General features: G+C 54.9%; 2 protein-coding genes across 3 annotated transcripts; both read right to left on the reverse strand.

Moving 5' to 3' along the window:
- Positions 1 to 264: 264 nt before the first annotated feature.
- Pdxp (pyridoxal phosphatase) lies at positions 265 to 6635 on the reverse strand. The gene is made up of 2 exons (XM_050165793.1): positions 6063 to 6635; positions 265 to 1736 (listed from the first exon to the last, which is right to left on the reverse strand). The coding sequence occupies exons 1-2, from the start codon at positions 6625 to 6627 to the stop codon at positions 1420 to 1422; spliced, it is 882 nt and encodes a 293-aa protein (XP_050021750.1). The 5' UTR covers positions 6628 to 6635; the 3' UTR covers positions 265 to 1419.
- A 1517-nt stretch (positions 6636 to 8152) lies between these two features.
- On the reverse strand, positions 8153 to 22142 carry Sh3bp1 (SH3 domain binding protein 1). 2 transcript variants are annotated; one of them, XM_050165742.1, is made up of 18 exons: positions 20916 to 22142; positions 19719 to 19761; positions 19385 to 19489; positions 18327 to 18403; positions 17822 to 17933; positions 17652 to 17728; positions 17095 to 17239; positions 16420 to 16488; positions 16188 to 16278; positions 15521 to 15666; positions 14717 to 14828; positions 14274 to 14355; positions 14105 to 14185; positions 13213 to 13329; positions 12540 to 12637; positions 12110 to 12254; positions 10095 to 10186; positions 8153 to 8895 (listed from the first exon to the last, which is right to left on the reverse strand). In XM_050165742.1, exons 1-18 carry the CDS (start codon positions 20972 to 20974, stop codon positions 8498 to 8500), a joined length of 2049 nt encoding a protein of 682 aa, XP_050021699.1. In that variant the 5' UTR covers positions 20975 to 22142; the 3' UTR covers positions 8153 to 8497. The 2 variants fall into 2 exon arrangements, with proteins under 2 accessions (XP_050021699.1, XP_050021700.1); XM_050165743.1 differs by having other exon boundaries at positions 19719 to 19778; positions 20916 to 21471.
- Positions 22143 to 23450: the final 1308 nt, after the last annotated feature.

The following is a 23450-nucleotide window of genomic DNA, read 5'->3' on the forward strand; positions in this document are numbered from 1 at the left end:
CCACCTATTCCCACCTCCCATGCTGGGATTACAAGCACATGCCACCACTCCTGGCATTTTCATGTGGGTTCTGGGGAGCCAATTTTGGCCCTTGTGCTTGTAAAGTAAGCATTTTACCAACTGCATGAACCCCCTGCCCAACACTGGGCTTTTAAAGGACTTAAATGGACACGTAAGGTCTGAGTTGCTAAAAGCTCAAGAGTCAAAGTACATCTGTGCTGAGAACACAAAAGTGGGAGGCGTCGGTAATTCAAGGAGGCAGGGTCAGGCTTGGGCAGGACTCCCCACTGCAGACTGGGGTACAGACACTCCCACTTACACTTTATTAAGTTCAAGGACTGGTTACAAGGGTGGAGGTGGTGGGAAGGCCCCACCCTGCCCCCATCTTCACTGGCACACAATAAATAAATAAATAAACAAGTAGCTGGGAATGAGCAGCTGAAGAGGTGGCACAGCAAACACTGACTTCAAGGGCGGGACACAAGGGCCCCTCCCAAGCTGTGGCAACCATCAATACTGGACGGTACTACGGTGCGAGCCTCTCCATCCCACCCAGGGTCACAGAGGGCCCACGGATCAGTTCCTGGAGGAGGCTGACTTTCAAGTTGGTCTTTTTGAAATGAGGTCTTACTCTACAACCCAGGCCAGCAAACTCAGAGTAATCCTTTTGCCTCAGCCTCCCAAGTGCTTTAAGTACAGGCATTCATCATCCTGTCCTGCTAGGGCCTAGTCTCCTGGCTGATCCAGTCAGCCCAGGATTATCAAAAAGCCACTGTGTCGCAGACTTGCAGACTGTTCTGTTTGGGATCTAAGAGGCCAGTGGATCATTGTTGTCCTGATGGACATCCAGAGGTCAATCAATGTCCCTTAGCCTTCTGCTGACTGGTGTTCTGGGGCTCCAGGATATGCAAGGTGATCTTTAAGCTCCTACTTGGTCCAGAGGGCCCACTGTGAGACACTACATACCAGTCACTATTGGTAGCTTTCCTTCCACAGGCCTGTGCAGGCCAGGAATAGCTGGAGTTCCCTAGGCTTGTGATTGGCCAACAAGGACCTAAGGACAGAGCATTACAGCTCCCAGGGAAGGGAAGGAGCTTAATTAAGTACTCAGGGTTGGAGAAAATTTTCATTTGGCTTTGGGGCCCATATATATATAGTTCAAGAAGGATAGGTGACAGGGCAGGAAATAAGGCTACCTGGTGGGGTCAGGCCAGGGTGAACCTTCAAGATGTGGAGAGACAGCTTCTGAACAGCAGAGTGTCCAGCCACTGCTGGGAGGGGTATGAGGGCCCACAAACCTTCCTGGATTCCAGCTTCCCTTCACTGGAGTAGACGCCTGGGCCAGGCAGCTCATGTTGCCGAATGTGACTCATGGCCTGCAGCCTCCATCTATAGGAGTGGGGAATGGGGGAGATGGGTTCAGTCCTCCAGCCCCTCCGTCAAGTCTGCAATGCTCTCCACGTAGTAGTGAGGCACAAGGTCATGCTGACCAGCTGCTAGGTAAGCCTGGGCTTCTTCGAGGCGTGAGACCCCTGTGAGTGTGAGCACGGTGGTCATGCCACAGCGGTGGCCAAAGAGGATGTCGGTCTCCAGGCGGTCACCCACCATCAGTGTGCGGGTGGGGTCCACACTGAAGTCTTCAGTGATGCACTGGAACATGTAGGGGCTAGGTTTGCCCACCACCAGGGCCTGGCGTCCTGAGGCTGTCTCCACTGCTGCAGCCAGGCTTCCGGTACCTGTGGGGAGGGAACACTTGGTCAGCAGGAGGGCGGCAGCTGAGGCTGACCTAAAGGCTGGGTGCAGCCTGTGCCAGACACCTGAATTCAGAATCCATCACCACTGCTCTGGGTACGCGTGTGCTTGGTCTCTCTGTCTAACATGCAGGTAGCAATGGCTGTCCCCTCCTGTGTATACGCTAAGCCTATGTGTGAACAGGCCTATCCCATCAGTTCTGCCTGACAGCTGTGTGTTTGGGGGCAAGCCCTTCGGTCTCCCTTGACTTTCTCTGAACTGTGGTAAGATGGGAATCAAGTAACACTTCCCCTGGAGGGATGCTGTGGGCCTTACAGGGAGGCACTTTGTAAACGGAAAAGCCTTTAGAGAGCCGTGGTGGTTACTGCTCTGAGAAGCCAAGATCCTGGCGTGGAAAGTTGGCACAGCCCGCCTGGAATGCAGCAAGGCACAGAAACGTTCACACCTCTGACCCAATCAACCCTGCAGGGGAAAATGATCCCCTAGAGAAAATTCCAGCTGGAGACAAAAAGCTACACGCTGGAAGATGTCTGCGACCAGTGACCATGGGAAGAAACCAAAGCTGGGGAAGGAGTCCAGGAGCCCGACAATGGGAGGTCTGTTTAGAAAAGCAGTCCTGGTACCCGCACCCCCAGCACCATCCTGGTGGCACGAGCTTGCTATCCCTGCCCACAGGCATGTCCTCGTGCCAGAACATCCTGCCTTTACACCAACAACCATAACAAAGAGAAGCACCACCACTTACTCAGTGTACCCCTGAAAGCCCATTTCACAGACAAGAAAGTTACCCCCCACCAACTCCCCAAAAAAGGGAAAGAAAAGAACTGGCCAGAGCTGAGCTTCCTCAGTGTGGTGGTTTGGATGACATTACCCCTCAGTCTGGGTCACCTGAACTTTCTCCTCACGTGGGGGTGTCTGGACAATTTCAGAGGGGGGCTGGCTCTGCAGCCTCCCACCATCTCAGGGTGCGCTCTCGGTTTCCTGATTGCAGTTTAAGATGTGAGCTTTCAACCTGCTGTCCTAGCCACCAAGCCTGTCACCTCTGGAACTACATGCCCAAGGAAACCCTTTCTCCTGTAAGTTGCCTTGGTCACGGTGTCTCACACAGTGACAAAAAAGGTCCTAACATACTCGGGAGCAGCACAAAGACTTGCATTCTGGAGCCTGAGCAGGAGCTCAGTGAGAGGCTACGCTGGGCTACATACAAGTGAGACCCTGTCTCAAAAACAAAACAAATCAGATGAATTATTTACAACAGAGTATCTTCTAAAAGCCTGTGACCTCCACTAATTTTGTTGTATTCTTGAGGTGACTCTGGCAATTGGCACACCAGCCAACAAGGGAGTGTTTCTATCAGATATCATTCTGGGGATATAAATCAAGGCCCTCCCCATGATTAAAATCTCTTACTTTACCTCAGTCTGACCACAAACACTCAGGGCCTCCTCTCACTACTCCCACGGATACATCACGGCACTCCGCCAGCCTCAGAGAGTGGGTAGGACAGCAAGAGCCACAGCCCCAAGGCCCTCAGACAAGGAGTTGCCCCAGCCATCAGATCAGACACCACCACCATCCCAGTCCCTGGTTAGAGGTTCCTTCTAGAATGGGAGACCTCTGTGAGTCACCTCAGATTTTTTTTTTCCCTCAGTGCAATAGGCCCAAGCTGGCCACAGTGGCATATACTCATATTTCCACCAAACAGGAGGTTGAGGCAGGAGGATCAAGAGTTCAAAGCCAGTATGGGCAACCTTTAGATCCAGTCTTCCTGGGGTGTGTGGGGGGGGTGGTTCAATACCTTTAATCCCAGCACTTGGCAGGCATGTCAAGGCCGAGATCCTGTCTCAAAAACACAAAAGTAAACAAAAAGATTGACCCCAGCTTTGTGAGTCTGTTCTTTTCCCAGCTCCCAGGACAGAGCTGGTTCCTGTTGGTTCTCATATCTCATGCCAGTCATTCAACTAAGCTTTACTGAGTCTCCCCACAGTCACCATGATAGCCAGGCAAGCATCCCAGTAGGGAAGCCCATGCTGATAACACCTCACTCAAGACTGCTGTGTACAATGGCATATTCCTGTATTTGTGGCCGTTTCTTCCTAGCTCAAGTAAACTCGCACATAATTTCATATGCCCGTGTTGATGTTTTTGCTTTTTTTTTATTTTTAGGGGTGCCACCCAAATAAATCATACACGGAGGCTTATTCTTAGTTATGAATGCCAGACCTTAATTTGGCTTGTTTCTTGCCAGCTTTTCTTTTGCTTCCGGGCTTTTTCCTTTTCTTATTTCTATATGTTATTTTCACTCTTACTCTGTGGTTGGCTGGGTGGCTGACCCCTGACATCCTCCTCTCCTCGTTCTCTTGCTCCTACCCTCTTCCTTGTTTCTCCTCCTCTTTATTCTCCATGCCTGCCAACCCCATCTATCCCTCTCCTGCCTCGATGCTGGCCCTTCAGCTCTTTATTAGGACCATCAGGTGTTTTAGACGGGCAAGAATCACAGCTTCACAGGGCTAAACAAAGGCAGCACAACCAAAGTCATACACCTTACAATAATATTCTTCAAGAGGTCTGTGATGAGGGGGAGAACTGGGGTGCAGTTTCAATTATTACAAAATCTGATGCCTAATGGGGACATTCATTCATTTTTCTGCTTGCATAGCGCCTCCTGTTCCTGGGTTACTAGCACACGACCAGCAGGGTTTTTGTTTTTCTTTTGTTTTTCTTTCTTTTTTTTTTTTTGAAGACAGGGTTTCTCTGTGTATCTCTGGCTATTTTGGAACTAGCTCTGTAGACCAGGCTGGCCTCAAACTCACAGAGATCCACCTGCCTCTGCCTCCCGAGTGCTGGGATTAAAGGCGTGTGCCAGGACCAGCAGTTAAAACCCGTGAGCTGGAGGCTGCACCACTCACAAGTGTGGTGGCGAATCTGTCTCCCCCTCCAGGCAGTAGGCGTGACCAGCAGGTCGGGTGAGCACAGCTAGGTAGGTATGGAGACAGAAGTCAGGAAGGGTCCAGCAGAGGATGGGGGATAGCTCCAGTCTGTCTCAGGCTCCTCACACCACTTTCTGAGACCCTGGAGAAGCCCTTGTCCCACAGCCTCAACCCAAGCGGAGGGAAATCTGACTTGATGGTAGCGGGGTGGGGGAAGGGATGCTGCAGCGGTGACCTCTCTCAGATTTATGGGAAGAAGGCGCACGTACTGGGTGGAAAGTAGGTCTCAGGGGGAGCCAGGAAAGGTCCTAGCATCCTTTTCAGCAACACCATTCTAACAGGATGTCAATATCTCCTTGTGCACCGTCACCCTGCCCTGAAGCACACCTCCTCCAGGAAGGCCCCCAGGTCCTCTCCACACACACCTGCCTCACTGCCCCATCACCAAGCTGTGCCTACCTCACTTTCTGCAATGCCACCCTGCAGAAGCCCACTGCCTCCTCCTAGGATCTGGCATTAAGGACTATTTGGGCCAAAGGCCGGCAGAGTGGAGTGGCAGATATGTCCATGCCACATACTGGAGTAACGAATCTGTCCTTACCCCATTCATCACTACCCAAGAGTCTCTGCTGCTTCACTCCAACCCTCACTGCTCCGGCCTAGGTGCAGGGCTGAACATCCCCAGTAACAACAGCCAGGAGTGCCCTTAGATGGACCGATGGGAGGAGGGGCGTTCCCAGGGCCAAGTTCAGATTCCCCTACTCTATGCTCAGTGTGTCTGCTCTGGAAGCTCACTTCCCCTCTCTAAGCCTCGATATCTGTAACTGAGAAATGGGCCAATATTCTTATTTTTGGAGCAATCTGGAAAGGAAGAATTAAAAACAGCATTAAGAGGCTTCAGAAAGCGATCAAAGGGCTGGCAGGCTGGTTACATGAACCTCCAGTCAGGGGCCCTGGAATCACCGGCACGATGAGGAGCGCCCCTCGCACAGGCAGGGATGCTCCGAGGTTATGTAACTCCAGAGGGTTAACCGAGTGGGCTCAGAACTGGAAGTGAGGTCAAGCTCCACGACCCTCCAGGCTCCACATCGGCCTCCATCCTGCCTTTGCACGCGAGGATCCAGCTCCCCACTCGGATCATCCTTCCAGAGCGGTTCTCCAAACCCACCTGCAAAGTGGGTGGGGCTAATGACAAACCGGCCCAGGAGGTCAGTTCCAGACTAGGATCCCACCTGCAATTCCCTAAGCCACAGTGAGCCTCGGCTGGCTCGTCTGTCAAACGGGTCCTCGGCCACTACCCTTCACGGGCGGCAGGTGCAGGAATTGTGAGACGCACGTCGGGCCCTGCCCACAAGTCCCCGCGCCCAGCCTCACGCTCACCGGGGGTCCGGCTTCCGTCGCTGAGCGGGTGCCAAGGGTCGCGATCGGTAGCTACGAGCAGGCAGTCGGGGTCGCGCAAGTGCGCGCACGCCTCGCTCAGCCTGGCGAAGGAGAAGTGCTCGTCGTAGCCCACGAGCACGGCGCGCACGCGCGAGCCGTCGTCGCCAGGGTCCCCCGCCAGGCGCAGCCCCGCGGCACGCAGCTCGGCGCGCAGCCCCTCACCACCCAGCACGAATACGGTGCCGGGCGCGTCGGGCGGCCCGGGTAGACGCTGGCGCAGCAGACGCGCGGCACACAGCGCTGAGCTGAAGAGCTGCTCAGCGCGCAGCCCCGCGAAGCCCAGGCGGGCGAAGCGCAGCGCCAGCTCGGGCCGCGCGCGCCGGCTGTTGTTGCTCACGAAAAGCGTGGTCTTGCCCGCCCGCGCCAGCCGCTGCAGCAACTCGGGGGCGCCCGGGACGATGCGCTCGCCGTTCCACAGCACCCCGTCGCAGTCGAACAAGACGCCCTGCGCCTGGCCCAGCACGTCGCGCAGGGCCGCGCCGCGCAGCCGCTCGCAGCGCGCCATGCAGCCGGCTGGCCGCTCGCACGCGCGCGCCGCGCTCCCTCCGCGGCCACGGGTCAGCTCAGCCAATTGGCGCGCAGGAAGGGCCGAGGGCGGGGCTACGGCCTCACGCCTCAGCCAATGGCGGCGAGAATCTAGTCGAGGGCCCGAGCCGATCCCGAAGGAGCTCGGAGAAAGGGGCGGGACATGGAGAGCCTGCCTGGTCTGGAGCGAATCGCCGCGCGCTTCTCAGCCAATTAGAAGCATAGGCCAACTAGTTGCTAGGAGGAAAACAGGCGGAGAGAGAGACTTTGCCCTCGGAACCTTTGCCGCTGTGGTTCTAAGCAGAGTCCTGAGAAACGAGTGGCTGTGGTGGAGCTAGGCCACAGTACCCGTTGTCTTCTCAGACTCTGGGCTCTTGGGCCAAGCCAGTGCTTCTTGGGGCCCTCTGGCTGTGCTGTAGAGTCCCCGGGGGAGCTTGGTGTTTTATTTATGTGTTTGTATAATTTACACTCAGTAAGATGTGTAATCTTTAATGTACAGTTCGATGGCTTTAGATAAATGCTTTTCAAAACACGAATGCAGGGTCAGTGAGAGGGTCAGCAGGTTGACAGCTCCTCACGGTGGAGAGAACAATACTAGTGCAAGTTTTCCGGCCTCCACATGCGCATCCTCGTGTAGACACCCTCAAATAAATGCTAAAAAATTCTAATACACGGCCCTAAGAAAGGAGCCCACAGGTCTGATTTTATTACTTGTCTATGTGGGACCTACCCTGGGCATTATTTTGGTTGCCAAGGCGTTGTCTGTTCATATTGTTAATGGGGCGACCCGGCCGGCTGGATACCTATTTTGTAGATGAGACCTTCAAATCTGGTGAGCCTCTGAATTACCAGTAATTCCAAGTGTGGGACCGGGAATGACTCGGGACCTGTACTGTCACAACCTGGGGTTCTAAGCAGAGCTGTCCAACCTCCAGAGAAAACGAAGCTGAGCCCAGGGGAAATCCACCGAGTCTGTCATTCCTGCATGCCCATTCCCTATAGTTCTTCAGGCACAGAGCTGAATGGGCCATTACCCAGGGTCTGGCACCGAGCAACTCAGGAAGGTCATGGGAAGGCAGATCTCTGCTCGTGGGAAAGCTGTTCGTGTGTGTGTGCCAATAAGTGCTTTGGTCTTCAGAACAGAGCGTGACACTTGTCGACTGTCTCAGAGGAGGAGCCCACGGTCCTAAGAAGCTGAGCAAACTGTCCTGGGTGGGAGGAAGAGTCCAGGCTTCAGAGCTAATCTTAAGATATTTCATCTCAGGCCCAGGCTTTGCTAGCTGTGATCTGTGCAGTCTCTTCTCACTGGCCTCAGTAACTTCACCGGCAATGGTGGCATTACCTTGACGAGAAACTATTACATGGGAACCATACCAGCAGCTCCGAGAAAGTGGCAAGCACATGGCCCGAGAAAGGAAGGAGGCAGAAACTATGACCCCACCCCTCCTTGTGGAAGCAGATTATTCTTGATCTCCAGGAGAGAAAGCTATTGCTTGGCCAGTTGCTCCAGTTTCGTTAAAAATAATTTATTTACGAGCCTTACAAAAATACATTGGCAAGAGAAAAATAAAAGTTGTGTAGGGAATGGGCAGGTCCGTCCTTCCTTTTGGTAGCTCCCTTGAGACCCCTGCCAGAGAGTGGGGAGTCAGGTGGGAGCCCCCAAGCTCAAAGTGGAAGAGGAAAAGGTCAGAAAGTAGAGGGCTGACCTGAGCCCTCTTAGCCATGGGGGCCGACCCAGCAGGCACCCAGGCACGGGGCAAGGGCTGTCCTGGGAGGACAAGGGAGGCAGGGAGAGGGAGAGAGAGGGGGAAGGAGGGTACACTGAGGATATCTCAGGCAGGAAGGCCTGCTCAATCTGTCTCTGAGGTGAGGCCCCTGGGCCGGGGCTGGGGTGGCAGAACTGGGGGAGTGGGATGCCCACCTACAGTCTCAGGGCCTTCCCTGTCCTCTGTAGCCCCTCCCTGGTCCACCTGAGCAGGCATGTTTGAAATGACCAGGCCAGGGGAAGCTGGGCTGGGGGAGCCTGGTAAACGCCGGCTCTGGCGCCGGGCAGGCTGTGGAGGAACAGGGGGTAATGGGGGAGGCACGGTGGGGGCCCGGAGGCTGGTGCCCACCAGACGGCGTGGCAGAGCTTGGGGAGTGCCAGGGCTGCCAGAGCCAGGGGGCAGGGATGGAGCTGGAGGAGATGAGCGTGCACTGGAGGGTTGGGGAGGTGGCATGGTAGGTCGCGCTGGTGCCGGGCGCTTGGCTGTGGAGGAAGGGAAGTAGGAAAGTTAGGGGTTTGTGTGTCTGGGTGCATTCCTCCTGTGTGGTGGGGGTGGGGCCACTTTCCCCGGTGGGTTCTTGTCATTTAGTAAGTGTCTCTTCACTCCTCCTCTGTTGTCCTCAAAGTCTCAGCTCACAGAAGATGCCCAGCCCCCACCACGGTAACGCTGTCACCATTCCCAGTTTCGCTGGTCTCTGAAACCATCTTGTCCATCTTCATCTTACTCGGCCCTTACTTGTGCCTCTCCTTCGCACACAGACCCAACATGGCCACTGGCTATCACAGTCGGAGTGTCAAGCAAGCGTGGGACAACACATTTGTTGACTATATAAATGTCACCCGTCCCTGCTAACACACGGGTCCTGCGTGCCTCTCAGAAGCCTCAGGTCCTCCGGTAAGCTTCGACCTTGTGAGGCAGCTGGGGGGCTAAGTGGAGTCGAGATCAAATCTCTCCCTGGCTCTCTGCACTGGGCTGTCTGGGGTGACTCGTTTGCTTCGTGGAGCCCATTTCCTCGCTGGTAAGAGGGGGAGAGAGGCCCAGCCTCCCACAGCTGCCAGGGCCAGGTCCGGTGACTCCAGCAATCCCTGTCTTCCAGGTCCCTGTGTGGTCTGCAGGCTCCTGCTGCTGTTCTCCTAGCTCTACTGAAGCAGCCAGCTCTAAACCCCCTCGTCCTCAGGGCCTGGGGTGGGGGTTCCCAGTGATCCAGCCCCCACAAGGATCCTTGTTCTCTTACCTCTCCATTCTGGACCAGGTTGGCATATAAGTCAGGAGCCTCCAGGACTCCTTCCAAACCTCTCTTCCCTCTACCCTTAAACACAGTTTTGGCCCTATGCTTTGTAGTCCTTTGGGCTTCTGGAGGGCTGAAACACCCATCACGCTCACACTGGCTAGCTTTCTCTCGCCCTTTCTGTGTGCCGGAGTACAGCACGCTCCCTGAGCTCCCAGTCCATGCAATTCTTCAGGGTCAGGGCAATTACAGTTTCTACCATACTGCACAGGAGGGTGCTGAGGCAGGAGCATCACCTGCTCAAGGGATAAGAGCTAGAATCTGGGTCCAGAGTGCCAGGCTACAAACCCAGAGCATCTCACTCCGGCTACTGCTGGCCTTTCTGGTGGTCCAAAGACATGGGAGGACTAGGATTGCCAGCTCTCCGGCTCTTCTCTCCCACACCCAACTTACTCCTCCGAGTCATGTCCTCTGCTGAAGCAGCCGTTTCTGTGGTGCTCCTGCTGACCTTGGGGGAAGCTGGCTTGGGCAATTCAGACTCTGTCCTGACAAGGCAAGGAGAGGGGCAACAGTCAAGTTTGGCCATCTCCTGGCAATCTTCTAGAGTCCGGCATGATTCCAAACTGGTGGGTAGAAGGACTTGCTCCCTACTGCCTATGGCCGTGTGGAGACTCGTCCTCACTCTCAGTCCCTTGGTAGATACTTCTGGGATTGGTAGGAGTCTGTGTCCTAACTTGACACAACCAAGAGTCACATGCAAAGGAGGAGTCTCTACTGAGGGACTGACCAAATCAGACGGGCCTGTGACCATGTCTGTGGGGAACTGTATTCATTGCTGACTGATGGGGGAGGGCCCAGCTCACAGTGGGCTGTGCAGTGCCTGGACCATTGATGGTCCTGAGCTGTATAAGAAAGCTGGCTGATGGGAGGTGGCGGTGCAAGGCTTTAATCCCAGCATTCAGAAGGCAAAGGCAGGCAGAACTCTGTAAGTTCGAGGCCAGCCTGGACTATAGAGAAAGCTCCAAGACAGTCAAGGCTACACAGAGAACTCATGTCTTGAACCATGCCCCCCCCAAAACAAAACAAAACAAAACAAACAAACAAAAAAACAGAAAATAAAACAGCTCCAAAGAGCAGGAGACTTGGACTTTTGGGGCTGTAGAGATGGCTCAGCAGTTAAGAGAGCACTGGCTGCTTTTCCAGAGGTTCTGAGTTCAATTCCCAGCAGTCACATGGTGGCTCACAACTATATAATAATAAAATATAATATAATAATAATATATAATATAATGAGATATAGTGCCCTCTTCTGGCATGTGGCATACATGCAGGCAGAACACTGTATACATAATAAATAAATCTTTTTAAAAAGAAAAGAAGGAAGGAAGGAAGGAAGGAAGGAAGGAAGGAAGGAAGGAAGGAAGGAAGGAAACAACCTGGCTGATAACCAGTCAGGGCATGCAAAGCAGTGATCAGCATTCTCCTGACCCTGCTCCTGCTTGAGACCTGTCACAGACTGCTCCCTGGAGGTGCAAGCCCAATAAGCCCTGTTCTTCCCAAGTTGTTCGCCACGGCAGCAGAGAGCATCTAGGACAACACCATGAGCGATAATCTGGTGGACAACCCATGGAGTGAGAGGTGGAATGCCAGGTGACCTCCCTGCCTTGGTGTCCCAGGTGGTCTTTTCTTTTTTTTTTGAGATTGCCTTGTGCAGCCCAGGCTGGTCTTGAACTTTCCAAGTAGGAAAGATGATCCTGAGCTCCTGATCCTTCTGCCTGCATCTCTCCAGTGAGAGCTTATAGGTTAGCACCAAGTCCATGCTATGCAACGCTGGGCTGGAACTGGGCAAGCACTCTACCAGGTAAGGTGCACCCCCAGACCTCCATGCGATCTTTAGGGGATGTTCTGCCAACAGAAGTCAGAGAGCATGCGAGCTGAAGGAAATAATCCATGAGAGCCTGGATTCCAGGGCGGCCTTCCTTTCCTCCTTAACTGTTACAGCTCTTCACACTGCACATACACTGCCTCCTCCCACAGTAGAGCATGCATCCAGCCTGGCATCACAGGGCCACTCTCCCTGCCCCACCCATGTCAAGGGCTGAGGGTGGCATATGCCTGCCTCATCTGAGGGAGTACATGACCATGGTGTGAGCCACTGAGGCCCTTGTCGGTGCCACAAAACCCTTCTAGACTTAGAGAATTGGATACAGGACAGTTATAGAGCCCAACCATCCCCTCCCAATTCCCTAAATTCCCAGGGCATGAACAATGCCTGGCACATAGTAGGTGGTATAGAAATAGCCATGCAATGAGGAAGGCTAAGGGCAGGCTCCTTCCACCTACTCCAACCAGTGGGACCAGATCTGCAAGACAAATACCGCCATACCATCCCTAAGTCCTCAGAGACAGTGCCCCAGGCGAAAGTCCGCGTGGCCAGGGAGAAGACAGTCATTCTACTTAGCCCTTACCTTTCTTTCACGGGCATCGAGGCTGGACCTGGGGTGGCAGCTGGCACAGGTACAGCAGGTGGCAATTCCTCAGAGGTCCGTTGGCTACTGACCTTTTCCTGGGGGGCCAGGGCTGAGAAGATGCCTGATACACTGAAGTTGATATCTAGAGGCAGAATGAACAGGTGTCAAGTTCAGAGCTTTCGCCAACCTGACCCAAGGCTACTGGCTTTCCCTGAAATGACGGGATTGCTCTTGGCCTTCTCAGTCCCAGGGGCCAGGCAGGACTGTTCCCATTTCACAGATGAGAAACTGAGGCCCAGAGTGAAAAAGCAGCTTCTTCTAAGCCACAAGGAGGGTTTGTGGGGGAAACCAAAGACTGAGACTGGGCTGGAGTCCAGGAATGGAGTGGGGGGGGGGGGCTAGAGATGATATGAAGAAAGGACGTCACCTCCAGGGAAGAGGGTGTCTGTACTCTGGATCAGCGCCTCGACCACACCCACCACCTGAATTGAGGACACAGAGGCTGCATCTAGCTGGGCCTGGTCCCTGGCACAAAAGAGAAGCAAGAGTTTTAGCGACCCTAGCGTCATGTGACTCCGCTGGGCATGGCTTACGGCACACGTATAGCTCCCGTTCCCCATCTCCCACTCCTTCCCCTATGACAGACATCACTCATCAATTCCAGGCTCTTTCTTCACAGTTCTTGAACTGATTGCCCCCACTGAGCAACCACAGTTCAGCACACGGGATGACACCTTGTCATCTGTCTGTGGCCTGGAGCGCAATGATGATGCTCCTGAGTCACCACACCTTACAGTGTGTAAAGCATTGCCCATCTAATTCCCACAGCAACTCCCTTAGAATGCATAGAAGTTCTCCAAGGCCCATGTCTGGAGGGCTGGGAGTAAGGCTTCCATCATCCTCCATGGTTTCCAGCACCCACACCAAGTCACCACGTAGGTGCCCCATCACTTCTATTACCCTGGTCCCTCAGGCTGTTTCCCGCAGCAGCTTCAGGAATAAGACCTTCTCAGCCCACCACAGAGATAGGGAACGGAGGCTTGGGGAAATTAGAGGCTGGAGACTAGCTGGGAACATGCTTCTGTGCTCACGGCCCTCACCCTTCTTTCTCAGGAGGCCACAGCAGGTTGGGCCCCAAGACAATGGCGATGTTGCTGGGTGTCATCTTGTTCACTTCTTGCTCTTCAGCCAGCAGTGCCAGAAACTTCATCAGGTACCTGGGTTGGTGGGTGACAGAGGGTCAGCAATGCTTACCAATGCCCTTAAAGGCCTGAGAACTTCATACCCTTGAGTTTCCAGAGGGGAACAGATAACACACGGTATGGTTACGTTTTTACCAGCTAAGTTCCCTGACCTATTGTTTTGAGGGTCAACTGTATGTGAGAGGAGAAGCTAAGCTGAGAATCTTCTGACTGCCAAAGGCAGTAGGGACTGTCTCCAGTGCTGACACCAGACTGAATGCCCAGGGTCCGAGAGTGGCAGGGGTGGGGTCTGAAGCCAGGCAACACAGCTTCACAAGTGTAAGAGGTTTGGCTTCTTTGTTTGTCTTTTAAGACAAGGTCTCCTAGCCCAGTTTGGCCTCGAACTCTCTACAGCCAAGGATGACCCTGAAGTTCTGATCCTTACGCTTTCTTTAACTGCAGGCATGCATCAATACCTCCAGTTTATAGCATGCTGAGGAGTAAACCCAGGGTTTTGTACACTGTAGGTGTACTAGTTAAGTACTCCACCAACAACTACATCCCTAGCCAGATTGTCTTTGCTTAAGATAGGGTCTCACTCCGTAGCCCAGGCTGGCCTCAAACTCAGCCTCCCTTGTGCCGGCATCTATAGGCACAAGCTGGCTACATTTGTGTCTTCTGGGATACAGTTTAATATAAAACAAAGGACCAGGACATCACAGGTGAGGTTCTGTGCTCAGGCACAACACAGGGTTAGAGTCGAAACCAGAGCTTTGCGGGGCTGGGTGTGCAGGGGTGGGCCAGGGCTCACCTGAGGTTGTTGAAGTTCTCTTGGGGCAGGCGGCTGCAAACACCATGAAGGGCCTCCAGGCGAGCCCCAGGCTCCTTCAGGCTGGAAAAGGGAGACTCACCAGTGAGCCAGCTCAGGGCCACATTCTTAGCCCTTTCACCTCCCCACACCCCCAACCCCACCTCCTCACCTGGCTGCTCTCATCCAGTCATCATAGAGGTCAGAGGTCATCAGGGGCTCTGGCAGCTCCCGGAGATAGGACTTGAGAGCACCTGAAACAAGGCCGGAGGAAGAAGGTGTAAGGCAGACCCCCAGCTCCCCTTCCGTGTGCCCGAGGACCCAGCGCTCTCCACTTGGAAAGAACCTCTAGCTGTATTCTTACTATTAATGTGTCTAAGTCTGATAGTTTCTGTGGGTCACAGGCCCTTTTAGCACAGTAATTAGAAAGCTTGTCCTAAAAATAAATGCACATACATTTCAAGGGTTCATCACAGATCTGCATCGCGAACTCCTACATGCCCCAAGGTGTCTCTTTGGTAGCGTATCAGGCCTAAAGCCAAACTCTGATAGTGTTACCTTAGGCAGCTCTGCCCAGTCCCACCTTCTGCCTAGAGTTCCCAGTGGATCAGGTACCTGCCACAGCATGGGGGTCCGAGCAGAACTCCTCTAGGCTGTGGGGATCTGAAGCCATTGTTTGCTTGAGGCGCTTCAGCACAGAGGCCCCAGCAGCCAGACGGAAGAGGCCCTGGGGCGCAAGAAGGGACATACTGTGTGTCACAGAGAGGGGGGCAGGAGCAGGCTGCTGGCCTTCAGTATCCCACACCCCTGGTGGTCAGAGATGGCATTGTGGTGTCTATGCACCCTCCCAATGTCAAGGTCTGGAATTCTGAGCACAAGGCAGGGCTGGGAAATGGCAGTATGTGTGTGTGTGTGTGTGTGTGTGTGAGAGAGAGAGAGAGAGAGAGAGAGAGAGAGAGAGAGAGAGAGAGAGAGAGAGAGGGGGGGAGGATGGGGGGGGGGGGGGGGGGGGGGGAGAAGTCTCAGTATGATTGGTGGGGAGCCTACAATCTACTTGCTGTTGGGTAATTTTTCACCCAGCAGTCTATCTTCAGGAAAGGGCCAGCATCTAACAAGGACTGGACTGGGGACCCCTGGTTCCTCATGTGACTCTGAGCACATTTACTTTTTGCCTCTGTCTCCCCCCTTGCCAAACAGAGCCAATGAGAAGCCCCACTCACACCCAGGGCCACTGGGATTAGTAAGTGGAGCAAGGACAGCTCAGTTACCTGTGGCATGGTGCCAGGCCCCTGAAATGCCAATCAGTGAGTCAGAGTCAGTTTGGCAATGGGAGGTTACGCCTCCCCCTGAGAGGGGAACTATGGATAGCAGCGTGGGGGAGGCACGCGGCCCTGCCAACCCCCATGCCTCAGCTCTCACCTCCTCCTGCATGCCCTCTGATAGCAGCATTAGAACGCAGGCCTCAATGGGCAGGGCAATGTCACGACCCAGCTCTTGCAGGTGGGTTCTCAGGGATACCCCATATACTCTGGAGATGGGGGTAGCCGTCATCAAAGGGGAGAGATCTGTGGAAATGAGACACATCAGTGGCCTGGTTCTTCCTGCCCCAGGCAGTAGGGCCAGGGCAGACCGGGCACCTCCAGGAACCTGCCTTCCAACCTACTTCAGTGGCACACACAGCCATCTAGTCTACCTCCTGAGTCTGCCCACTTCCACTGCCCTACCTCGTCCAGATTCCAACCTTCTAGAAGGTCTCCTGGCTCCTGTCCTCTTCCTTCCCCATAGCAGCAGAAGCCCACCCATGAAGACCGGATCCGGGCCTCTCCCAACTCCCACCTCACCCATGGCTCCCTTCTGCCCTTCTGGGTAAGGAGCAAACTTTTTTCGTTTGTTTTTCCAAACAGGGCTGTCCAGGGACTCTCTATGTAAACTAGGCTGGCTTTGAACTCAGAGATCCACCTGCCTCCGCCTCCTGAGTACCTGTACTAACTGTGTCTGCCACCATGCCTGGCTAAGGAGCAAACTTTTATAGAACCCTAAGTATTCTACCGTAGGAGGTGTGAGGCTGGCTTACTCATGTCCCCACCTGATTGGCTGTGGTTGTCCCTCAGCTCTGCTAGGGCCGTGTCCAGTGAGGTCAGCGACCTCCGATGGTAATCAGCCTGAATTTCCAGGAGCTGTGGGGACAAAGGACGTCCCCCGGAGAAATGAGGGAAGTGGAGAATTCCCCAGGGGCTCTTGGGGGAGGGGGTCCCAGAAGTCCTTCCCTGTGGCGTTCACCCTGATTTCAGGTAGCTGGAGCTGGGTCATGGGCTCACATGAATGAAGTAGTTGGCGTATGAGTCCTCCTTGGTGGCAAAGTGGTACAGGTCGGCCAAGTACTCATCCTTAGAGACAGAGGGGAGAGGGCAGGTGAGGCTGGGGGCTGGCAGGGAAGCTACTGGAAGATCAGCTGCCCAGAGCTGAACAGCTGCACATGGAGGGTCCCAGTTAGCTTTCTCGCTCAGCCAGGGGCTACACTTTGTTCTTTACGATTTCCAGTTCTTTACATTGGGTCCTCAGATCCTTAGCACAATCGGTTCGTATTCGCCATGCAATCATTCCCCCACCCACCCATTCATTCATTCATTCATTCATCCACTTGGCAAGCACCACTCGCTTCGTTCACTTATCCAGCAAATGCTAACTCTCTCTAACAATCACTCATCATACAAATGCTCTTCATCCATTCGGCAAACACGTTCATTCATTCATTCACTCGCTAGACACCGAGAGTCCCAACAACCACATCCCAGCTGCTAACACACTTGGTAAGGATGGCAGGGGCTCTGGGTCGTGCTCCACTACGTAGATGATGACCCCTAACTGCCTGGAACTAAAACTCAGGGCTGCCGAGGCCAGCTTTGTCCCTTCTCTGAGCTTAATTCTCCCACCTGTCAAATGCACAGGCTACCCGCACCTGTCCCCCGTGTGGCGATCCCAAGTGACCTCACCTTGCACTGCTCCACCTTTCTCTTTAGCTCTTCCTCTTCTTCCTTCAGTGTCTCCACCTTGTTGGCAGTGGCGGTGTGGCTGTGACTGCTTGGGCCGCCACCCAGGCCTTGGCTGCTCCCTGAGTTCTTGGCTGCCTGGCTGAGCCTGGGGAAGGTCCCAAGGTGGGTGGTCACTGGCCCCATTGCATGGCCAGAGCTAAGTGTCCCCTCCATACACGTAATCACACAGGACTCTAGGGTTTATAGAGGCAAAATAGAAATTCCTTGGGCCTCTGCCCAGACTAGGCCAAAGTGCTGTAGGGCTCCCTCTGGTGGTGTTCCTGGTGATCACAGCAATCCAGCTCCAGAATGCAGAATAGGAGCCCTACAACCATATAAGGATCTTGGAAACGAGTGGCTTTCTTAGTTTTGGGGTCACCTGTGGCACAGGGGAGCACATGCACACCCTCACATATATATGTCTTTCCCACATGTGTTCCCAAGAACCAGCATGGCCACAAGTACCCAACGGGCCCGGCAGAGCTCTGCTATGGCTTGGCCTGGGTTCAGGTACTCACCTGCTCTTGAGGGTGTTCCAGTCGGACACCAGCTTCTGCAGGCTTTTCTTATGTTTGAGGATGGCAGGCAGCTCCTCCTGAGGGTAGGCACAGGGAGGGTTCAGGGGCCTGGGTGGGTGGGACAGGGGGAGCAGGAGGTCAGGGAGGCTGGGGCTGCCCGGCAGGATCACCTCGCTCAGCCTGTTGAGCGGCTGCAGGACATCTCTCTCCAGGGTCATCTCGAACTCAGCCAAGATTCGGGCCAGCTGGTTCTGGATGGCGCAGCTCATCTCTAAGGCCTTCCTGTGTGCAGAGAACACAATAGGTCAAGGCTTCCCTGGCCCCTCACCTTCACCTAGAAATACTTGAAGGTCCCTGTCGCTCCATTTCCTGCTTTTTCAGGTCTTACTGACCTGGACAGTGCTCCCAGCTTGGTCACCCTTTTGAGGCAGACACTGTGGCTGATATGGTCCCCTCATTGTTTGCTGGCATCTAGTGAAGGCCAGGTCCCCATTCATGCTCACCCCATGCTAGAATCGGGACCCACAGACCCCAGTCCATGCTCACCCCATGCTAGAATCGGGACCCACAGACCCCAGTCCATGCTCACCCCATGCTAGAATCGGGACCCACAGACCCCAGTCCATGCTCACCCCATGCTAGAATCGGGACCCACAGACCCCAGTCCATGCTCACCCCATGCTAGAATCAGGGTCCAGTTCTTTGAAGCTTTCCGCCATCGTGGTGGAAAGAGCCATGAGAGGAAGCTTCTTCTGCAGAGAGGGCGGGGTGAGCCAGCGTGAGTTTACCAGTCTCCTCCACCCAACCTGAGCCCAGAGCACCCGGCCACACCCACACTCCAGCAGAGGGAGGAGCCAACCAATCAAGTCCACAGTCACAGGTAAAGCGTGGAAACAGGATGGCGCGCGTGTGTTTGTGTGTGTTTGTGAAGATCTCCTTCTCTCCTTTCCTCTCTTCCTTCCTCCCTCTCCAGTTACTTGACTAGGCAAGAAGGAATGGTCAATCCCAGGAAAAGGGAGCTGGGAGCTGTTCCAAGGTCACACCACAGCAAAGAGAGAGCTGGCCTTGTGGCTGGGAGGAGGGTGGCCTGAACTCATTCCCTGCCTTGGGTTGTAGGTGGTTTAATCCGGTCACCATCTAGTTCAAGCTCTCCAAGGCTGCCTATTGCCTTATAGCCAGGCCCAAGAATGACTGACGCCTTCAGGGCATTGGACAGGGTGTCAGAATCCCTGAGATTGGGACTGGATAGTTGTGGGAACCCAACCCAGGTCTCTTCAAGAGCAAGTCCTTTTCCTGAACCAAGCCTCCAGCTCTAGTCACATGAATCTCTAATCATTCCCATACTTCCACCTGGAGTTATGGAGAACACGCCAGAGGGACCACAGGGTCGGTTTTGCCACTTGTTAGCTATGTGATCTTGGGTTAGTAAATTTAGGTCCTGGTCTCCCATTAAACACGAGTGACTTGTACAAGGGACTCTTGCCAGGGCTGTTGGGAGACAATGCTCTGGCAGTCTTAGCAACAGTCTGGCAGGAGTCAATAAACGCAGCCTGTTGAGTAACAACAGTGAGCATCCTCCATCCAGCTCACATGGCGCTCCGCCCACCTACAACGCCTGGGGGTGTGCTGGTTTGGAGCAAACTGGAGAAGCTGCAGCCGAACCAGAGGGCCTTCTTGCCACCCCATCCCTCATCGCTCAGGCCCCTCCCTTCTCCTGGAGACCCCCCACTTACCACCCGCTTGTCCATGTCAGCCCCGCTTTGGCCCTGTAGACAGGCCTGCAGCCGTTTGTGAACATTGTGGGCTGCTCGCTTAGCAGGTTCCAGGCGCTGCTCCACCTGGGAGGTAGAGGGGAGAGCAGGGGGGGGGGGCACACTGTAGATTGTAAGGGGTGACTGCTCTGTTGTCTCCCCCAGAGCAAGAATCACTTTTCTCTTCCCTCCTGGAGCGCCCCTGGCCAGCAGGGAATGACTCAACCAGGCCTTCCTCTGCTGTCCCCACCTGTCAGCCTCTATACTGACAGCCTGCACGGACCTGCCTCCCAGTCCAGCCCGCCCAGGCACGTACCTGCAGCAGGTCCTCACCCAAGAACTCGGCAGTCTCTGGGGTGCTGCGGGGGAAGGGGGGCTTCTGCTGAGTCAGTCTGGATTAGGAAACCCACCGCCTCCCCCTGTCCCCAGCATATGGCACCTGGGCCCCAGTTCCTTCCAGGACCCACCAAGCCTGGGTGGCCTGTCCCCACCGCAGTTGGAGCACATTCCGTAGTTTTAGAGGATGCATGCCTGCTTCCTTCTCCACCCAGGGCTGTGCCCTGGGAGAGGGTGGAACCGTGACACCGAAAGGGCAGGAGGGAGCTACCCAGGGCTCAGCTTTGGGACACAGAGGAAAAGTTTCTATTCTTCCCATCCCCCAAATCGTTTGCCTGCCCCGGAAAGAGGAGGTCTAAGCTGGCCCCCAGAACGGGAAGTGTGGAAGCTAGCCTCCGGGGTGGTCAGGCCCACAGGCACACGACATTGGACTGCAGCTGTGGGCAGGTCCCGAGACTCTGGCCAGGGACACATAGGGACAGGGGTTCAGAGCACAGTGGCCTGGCTTCGTAGGTGCACGCAGGTGTCTATGTCACCGGAGGACTGGATCAAGTTTCTGGATACTCCCTCCCAAGGCCCAAAGAATGGGGAACTCCCAGGCTGGGGAAGAGGAGCAGAGAGAAAAGCTCCGAGAAACTCCCCAAACTTCCGCTCCCCTAGTTCTCGGAGCTGGGGACCGAGGAGAACAGGGGGTGCCTTTACCTGAGCCTGCGAAAAGCAGAAGCAAGACTTTGCTGCAGGAGGCCCCTGGGCTGGGGGAGGGGACGGACACCCAGCTCAGAGCAGGCCCCTCCTCCCCAGGCTAGAACACTGCCAGTCCCTTCCCCCAGGGTCTGGGGCCCCCAATTGGCTCTGTTCCTCCCCAACCCAGCAGTTAGAAGTGGTTAATTGTTCCCATTGTCCAGAGAGGACAAATGAGGCTCCGGGCAGCGTTCCGGCTCAGGGCGCATTCTGCAGCTTTTCCAACCAAGAATGGAGGTGCCTTTTCCCCCCCTCAAAGGCCAGCAGTGCCTGTGCGACCACAGTGGCTTCAGACGCCAGGAAGCGAGGTCGGGGCTCTGGCATGCTAGAGGGCCGCTGCCCAGATGTCCCCGACCTCCCTGACCGGTTCCCGACTCTCCTGCGCCCGCTCAGGTCTTGCGGGGAGACAGCAGAGCTAGAAGGGGGTGACACTCACCGTCCCAAGCTGCCCGTGTGGGCCAGCTGCCGCATGCGGTGCAGCTGCCTCTTCATCATCTTGGGTCCGGACTGGGGGCCGAGGGGTCACCGTGGGGGGGTCGAGGCTGGCAACCCCCGGCCCAGCCTGCTTCTCCGCGCGCTTCGCCCCGGATGGGTGGGCGGCGCTCTGGCTTCCTGGGCCGCCGCGCTCCTCTGGCTGGCGCTGGCGCTGGCGCTGGCGCTCTCCTCCCCCGCTCACGACTCCGCCCCCGGCCCCCAGGTCACTCCTCTCTCCAAGTTTGGAGTCTCGCTTTCTCGCGGCTTCCGGGCCCCAAAGACCCCCGGCTGGTCGCCTGGCGAGTGTCAGTCGGTCTGTCTCTCTGCAGTACGCCGGTTGAGTGCGGGATCCTTCTTCCCGCACCCTGCCCCGCTGCGGCGACGGGTGGCGGGAAGCAGGTAAGCCGCTCCTGCCACCTCCGCCCTGGGCATAAACAACCTTTGCTCTCTTAAAGGGAAAAGAAGGCTCTGTGCCTTGAAGAGACAGGCGGGGGACAAGCCTTAGGAACCTGTGCAGGCCAGTAACCAGAGATTGCTCCTTGGAGATTTCTTACTCCATACCATCCCGTGGCCATCCCTCAGGCCTGCTAGACCATGACTGGGAAACCTGGGCTACCTGGGGCCACCAGAGACTAATGTCCTTGGATCGGTCCCCAAAATTTCTCATTCACTGTGTATAGTGGCCTGATGGGACAAAGTCCTGGATCAGCCCATACCACAGGGTAAACAAGATACCCCGATCTGCTTTTGGCCTTAGAGGTCCTCCACTTTTAAGGGTCCTCAGTTTGGACAGTTTCCTCTATTTGTAAAGCTTTCTCGTCCCTCTCAGAAAATGTTCCTGCTCCCTAACCTTCCTTCTTGTCAGGCACTGATAGGGGTGCTGCTCTGAACCCCCAAACCCGATAGAAGCTTTCCCTTTGGAACCTGCCACTGGGCATACAGTAGGTGTTCATAACTGGTAGTTACCACACGGCAAGAGAGCCTGTGGGCAACAGCAAGCTGACTCCCGTGTGAACCCTTCAGCCATAGGGAGGCGGGAGGGAGGCTACAGGAAGCCCTGAGCACCACACCACACTTTGCTCAGTTTTGCTTAGTTTCAGTTAAGAACCTTACGGCTTGTGCACCTACTGTGCTGTGTGTACACAGCCGCTGAGCTTCTCAAAGACAACCGCCTCTGCATACCCTACTCCCAGCACAGGCCTGGCGCCCGGTGGGCACTCGCTGGGAGCAGGCAGCCCCTTTATTCATTCAGGAAGTCCTATTGAAGCTGGGAGGAGCCCCAGGGGTCCCAGCAGCTAGTGCTGCAAGGGCCAGAGCAGCTGGCTGGAACAGCGCCCCTCCCTGGAATCCTGGCTCTGCGAGACAGGAGAGGGCAGGCCAGGTTCCTTCCCGACCTCTTTTTTCCAGTTGGAAGGCTGCTGACCAGTGTTTGGAAAAGAAATGGCTGAAGACCCCTTGAGAGGGGTCCAACCTTGGGGTACACTGACGGAGACACCAGAGTGGCATAGACCTGGGCTCCTGATGTGAGACTTCTGATGTTTAGCTTCTGATCTCGGTCGGCCCCTTTCCTTTCCCACCATCTAGGTCCTACCCAGAACATTCTTTTTGTTTTTGTTTTATTTATTTATTTCATTTTTTTGAAGCAGCGTTTCTCTGAGTAATTTTGGAGTCTGTCCTGGAACTCACTCTGTTGACCAGACTGGCCTCGAACTCACAAAGATCTGCTTGCCTCTGCCTCCTGAGTGCTAGAATTAAAGGCATGCACCACCACTGCCCAGCTCCAGAACATTCTTGTGATTCAGTTTTCTCTGACTTGGCAATGGGCACACACCCGCTAGGTGAGTGAGCACTTGGCTCCAGGTGCCATCTTCTTGCCTCTAGGGAGGTTTCTGAACTCCATGGTGCTTCTGCCATCGTGTTAGGGCTGGTCAGGCTATCAGGTGGCTTGACTGGTCTGGAAGTTCCCGAGGGCAGGCCTGGCTATGGCTGCATAGCCTATGGCAGCATAGGCTAGGCCCTATGCTTCTTAGGTTTGTCTCGGCCTAGTCCTAACTCTAGCCTGGGGACAGGAAAGCTCCCTGGGCTAGAAAGCAGGTTGTTTTGTTTTGTTTTAAAGAGATGACCAGAGTCTCTAACCACTCAAACTCTTGCCCAGCCCCCAGCTCTAACTTCCCTGCAGCCAGACCCAGGGCCCTTCTGGGTCCAGCCAGATGTGCTGTTGTGCTTCTTGGCTGGGTCACCTTGTAATGAAGCCCTCCTGTGTCACACCTGTTGAATCATAGACGATTGGAAGCCCCAGAGGTTGGACCATAGACTATTCCTTCAAAGGGTGTTGTAATCAGAAAGTTTTGATTAGTAAATGCCAAGATCATGGGCGGGCTGGCTTCTCTTTCATGGGGGTGGGTATTTTGGTTTTTGTGGTTTTTATTTTTTCGAGACAAGATTTCTCTGTGTAGCTTTGGAGCCTGTCCTGGAACTTGCTCTGTAGACACTGGCC

Source organism: Alexandromys fortis, unplaced genomic scaffold (assembly GCF_014885135.2).
Source record: "Alexandromys fortis isolate MF-2015 unplaced genomic scaffold, M_Fortis_MF-2015_v1.1 scaffold_157, whole genome shotgun sequence".
Lineage (NCBI taxonomy): Eukaryota > Metazoa > Chordata > Mammalia > Rodentia > Cricetidae > Alexandromys > Alexandromys fortis.